The 5,001-nt window shown below is 39.7% G+C and overlaps 1 protein-coding gene across 2 annotated transcripts; it reads left to right on the top strand.

The window, feature by feature from the left end:
• Positions 1 to 1,945: 1,945 nt before the first annotated feature.
• On the top strand, positions 1,946 to 4,600 carry LOC110922307 (molybdenum cofactor sulfurase-like). Of its 2 annotated transcripts, XM_035986580.1 has the most exons (2): positions 2,068 to 2,202; positions 2,283 to 4,600. In XM_035986580.1, the coding sequence occupies exon 2, from the start codon at positions 2,300 to 2,302 to the stop codon at positions 3,815 to 3,817; it is 1,518 nt and encodes a 505-aa protein (XP_035842473.1). In that variant the 5' UTR covers positions 2,068 to 2,202; positions 2,283 to 2,299; the 3' UTR covers positions 3,818 to 4,600. The 2 variants fall into 2 exon arrangements, with proteins under 2 accessions (XP_035842472.1, XP_035842473.1); XM_035986579.1 differs by having other exon boundaries at positions 1,946 to 4,598.
• Positions 4,601 to 5,001: the final 401 nt, after the last annotated feature.

Below are 5,001 nucleotides of genomic sequence, written 5' to 3'. Positions count from 1 at the left end.
GTATAAATGCATGAAATAGTTATATAAATACATGAATTGAATGTATAAGGGTACATGGTATCATGTCGGGGACTTTGATCGCGGAGGGTGGTTGCCGCATGGGAAGGGGTGCCGGCTTCAAATCGGTGAGCGGGGACAGGGTTCTTCGGTGAGTATATACCGATCGGGAAGAGGAGGGAAGGAGGAGAGAGGGGGATTTAATGGTGGGTCCCAACCCTTTCAACCAATCACATTTTTTTAAATTCTTTACCACTCTTCATGTGTTTGAACCATTGTCAGTAATTGAGTGCAAAATGTGGAGGGGAATGGGGACTTGACATGGCATGATATTATTAGCTACAAATAACTTAAACACCCTAAAGTGATTGAACGATACCCTCCACCCTAAATAAATAAAATGAAGGTATAAACACATGAAATGGAAGTATAAAACATGACATGGATGTATAAACAGTGACGAAGCTTGAGATTTCCGACCGAGGAATCGAAAACGTATATACCTAAAAAATTATAATACCAGGGGTTCGAAAACGTATATAGCTAAAAAAATTCTATACGAAAACCACATACCGGACACTACTCAGCGAAAAGTTCGAGGGTCGGGCGCCCCTCCCTGCCCCCACTATGTTGCGCCAATGTGTATAAAAGCTAGAAATATATTATGATTTAAATGGTTAGGTTCGGTTAATTTCGATTAACCGATGGTACAAAAAATATGCATTAACTGATTTTCGGTCAATTCGGTTTCGGTTAATTTCGGTTCGGTTTTGTCAGTTTTCGGTTCGGTTATTGCTCACCCCTAGTGAACGTTTCTTTCATTAAAAGAGTTATGTCAACGCTCGTAAACGTTTCTTTTACTAAAAGATTTATGTTAACGCTGGTAAATAATATATTTTGGTGTGAGGCTACCCGTGTAACACACGGTTATTTAAACTATATATAAATAAAATTGTATGCCTTTGATTCCCAACAATATGGGAGCTTTTCTAGATCTTAGCACCTGTGGCATGTTATGTTCATGTTGGGATTGATGTTTTTTTACAGTAACGAAAGTGTTTTGTGTTTAGGTTGAACAATTTAATCTTTACACAATTATAAACATTACATATTTGTTAATAATCAAAACGGAACATGAAAAAGAACACGTTTTTTCATGGATGGAAATACAAGTAAGTATACGATGTCTGATTGACTAGGTAAACCACCTTTATAAAGCACGAATCCTAAGCAGATATGCAAATGGTCCTGTTGGGTGGGGGCCATCAAGGAAATGGTGGGTGTGGGGGGGTCTATGTTAAATGTAACTTTTCTGATAAGGCAAGGCAAACTGATAATGACTTGTGGTTCGTGAATTTACCTATCTACCCGCAAATGGATAATTGCTTATCGTGGTGGCAAAGGTGGTATAGCCGATAAGTTGCTACCATTATAACTATAAATAATTTATTACATACAAAAGGGGTGTTTGTAAAGTAAGAATTTACATACAGAGTTTGGCTTAACAACCAAGTCGGGGGGGGGGGGGGGGGGATTCCACCCAGTAAGTCTGAGTCTGGGGGTAAATCCGCTACCGTAGGGGCATTGAGAACGAGCAAGACTCGAACCCGCCACCTCCGGGTTAGAATGCGGGCTGGTATCCATTGGGCTGACACCCAATGGTTGGCTTAACAACCAAGTCCACAGGAGAGAAACTAATACTTCCTCTACATTATTCCTTTGGTCAATTACTAACCAGGACCGATTACTCATATGATATTTTGTTCTAAAACGTAACGACGTGTGTTTGTATGGAGGAGATAGTGGAGGACTGCAAGAATTCTCTTTCGGGGCCCATTTAAAGCAACCTCCACGTATCGTCATTTTCAATTTCAATCATACAACCAATTTCACAAATAATTGTAACAAAATAATTTTATATCTTTTCCTTTTTATAACAAGTTTTCATTTCAGTAATCAAGGAGACCATTGAGATAAAACAGAATTTTGTTTCCGGTTTCCTGTGACAAGTCAACAGAGTTGACCCAGCAATTAAAATGATGTGAAGAACCCACCCACCCAACACAACACAACACACTCTTGATCGATCGATCAACAGCAAAAAGATATGACTTCTTCACCCAGTATCAAGGAAGCCTCGAGAGCCTGTTTTCCACGCTGCTGCCCGAACCAGTTACTCGAGGAACACTCCATAAGTCCTTCTAGGTATGATTTCATTGCTGCAACCACTTGTTCACTTCATCCAAATGCTCCATTCACTAACCACGAATGTCTGCCACCCCTAGAACACTCATTTTCCAACATGAAAAAGGCTTTCCCAAACTACCTGGAAACTGACCGGGCTGACCGAATCCGGGATCAGGAATACTCTCTGTCCAACCATGTTTGTCTTGATTACATTGGTCACGGGCTCTTCTCTTATTCACAGCAGTTGCATTCTAATGCGCCTTTTTTCAGTATCAGATACAAATCAGTAAATTTGTACGCACAGATTACGCACGGTGGTCCAGAACCAGAATTTGAAACTACCATCAAGAAAAGGATTTTTAGATTCATGAATGTTTCATCAGATGATTATTCTTTGGTTTTCACAGCCAACCAATCATCTGCATTCAAAGTGTTGGCAGAATCTTACCCTTATCCAAATCTTTTGACTGTGTATGATCACCAAAATGAAGCGGTAGAACCTATGGTTGATAACTGTAGAAAAAGATCTGGGTGGGTGGATTCAGCTGTGTTTTCATGGCCCAGCATGAGAATCCAGTCAAAAGGACTCAGAAAATTGGTGGTGACCAAAAAAAAGAAAGGGCTTTTTGTCTTCCCCCTTCAATCCAAGGTTACTGGATCAAGATACTCGTATCTTTGGATGGGTTTGGCTCAAGAAAACGGGTGGCATGTTTGTCTTGATGCAAATGCATTAGGAGCCAAAGATATGGAGACACTCGGTCTCTCTCTTTTCCAGCCCGATTTCCTCATCTGTTCATTTTACAAGGTTTTTGGAGAGAACCCGTCTGGATTCGGTTGTCTTTTTATTAAAAAATCAACCTCATTGGTGCTTAAAAACTCTAATACCAACGCCGGAGTGGTTAATATCGTTGAAGCTTCTAACCGGCCACTATACCTCCAAGCATCAGGGAGTATCAACAGAGGGAAAACAGTCTTATCGAATCAAGAAACACTTGAAATACAAGAAATTGGTGACAGAAAAGATGAAGTATCGTTTCTTGACATCAAATCAAGAAAAAAAGAAAGGAACAGTAGTGGGGATATAGAGTTTAGGGGATTAGATAATGCAGATTCATTAGGTTTGGTACTGATTAGCAGCAGGGTAAGGTACTTAGTGAACTGGCTAGTGAATGCATTTGGTAGTCTAAAACACCCACATCCGGAAAACGGGGGGGTTCCTTTGGTTAGGATTTATGGGCCAAAAGTGAGGGTGGACCGAGGGCCGGTAGTGGCCTTCAATGTGTTTGATTGGAAAGGTGAGAAAATTGAGCCAACACTTGTACAGAAGCTGGCAGATAGACACAATATTTCTTTAAGTTATGCAATTTTGAAACATGTCAGTTTTGTGGACAAGAGTAGTGAAGAAAGGGAAAGATCAGTAGAGGTAAAGAGCTTCGAAAGTAGCATGTTGACCAAAAAGAAAGACAGGCTTGACCTAGGGATACCGGTGATCATGGCTGCACTTGGATTTTTGACCAACTTTGAAGACGTTTATAGGCTGTGGGCATTTGTTTCACGATTCTTGGATGCAGATTTTGTGGAGAAAGAAAGGTGGAGATATATGGCTCTTAATCAGACAACCGTCGAGGTGTAGGTTAAGGTAAAAGATTTCATTCAATCTTGTAATTCAGCGGTCAATATTATTCACCATGAATTACAACCAAGATTAAAATTTGTGAATGTATGTAACAAGTTGATACAAACAGATACCACAATTTCGTTTACAAGTGATAACACATTATTTGAAATCAGAAAAAAAGGATTGTCAAGCTTTGTAGTTTCAATGAGCAAGGTTAGTGATTTTGTTACCAAAAGATCTACATGTTTATATTTGTGGTATGCATGTGTTATATAAATTTCACAAAGGGGTCAAATGATAAAAGAGAATTTGGTATGTGTATCCCCAAGTAACCCTAAGTACTATTAGGATGCTCGGTATGGGGACCGGCCTAGGGCCGGTGAGCTCCGGCGCCGGGCCAGCACACCGCCCCTTAGGGCCGGTCCCGTCGTCTCCGGCTCCTTCCAGACGATCTTGCCGGGCCTCCTCTCCTCACCCACACATATACATACAACACACATACATATATATGAGGCCCATCCCCCACACCGTAGGTCCATCTCTTTCAGGCTCATCCTCACACCCGCTTACGTGGACGCTTACGTGGCGAAGCATCCTTTGAGGACTACCCTCCTCCACACCCCATAGTCTTAAAGAGGGGATGTTATTCATTTGGTATTAAGAAATTTCTTTTAAGTTTTCTGTTGTGAAGCATAATAAATACTCATTTCTTCAACAAGCACAGCACACATAATAAAATTTTGTAACTATTATATAGCCTAATCTTAAATTGGTTAAGACGGTGATAGATTCCTATTTATTTTTTTAATAGTGATCCAATTTATTTGTGATTGATAAACCAACTATTTCACAAATTCTAATTTCTTTTATGAAATTTAATTATTTTAATCCCTAGCATTTGTAGGAAATTAGGAATTTATAGAATCAAGAAACTGTCTTAGCAGATGATGATATTAAACAAACTAAACTATATATCTTAAGTAAGCCACACAGGTTTAAGGTAAGAAGTTTGGACCTGGTATCTACTATTAAGAATACTATATACAAAAGTAGTATATGTTTTCATCTTTCATGATTATATCTATACACAGAAACCCCACCAAGGAATGAATCTTGATCAAGCTTTTTGTTGCAACCCCTAGTGGGTGGCACCACCATCCTCATTATTCACAAGATCATGAGACCAAGGGATTGAACTC

This window comes from Helianthus annuus, chromosome 17 (assembly GCF_002127325.2).
Source record: "Helianthus annuus cultivar XRQ/B chromosome 17, HanXRQr2.0-SUNRISE, whole genome shotgun sequence".
NCBI classification, from domain to species: domain Eukaryota; kingdom Viridiplantae; phylum Streptophyta; class Magnoliopsida; order Asterales; family Asteraceae; genus Helianthus; species Helianthus annuus.
This window is presented reverse-complemented; position numbering and strand designations above follow the sequence as displayed.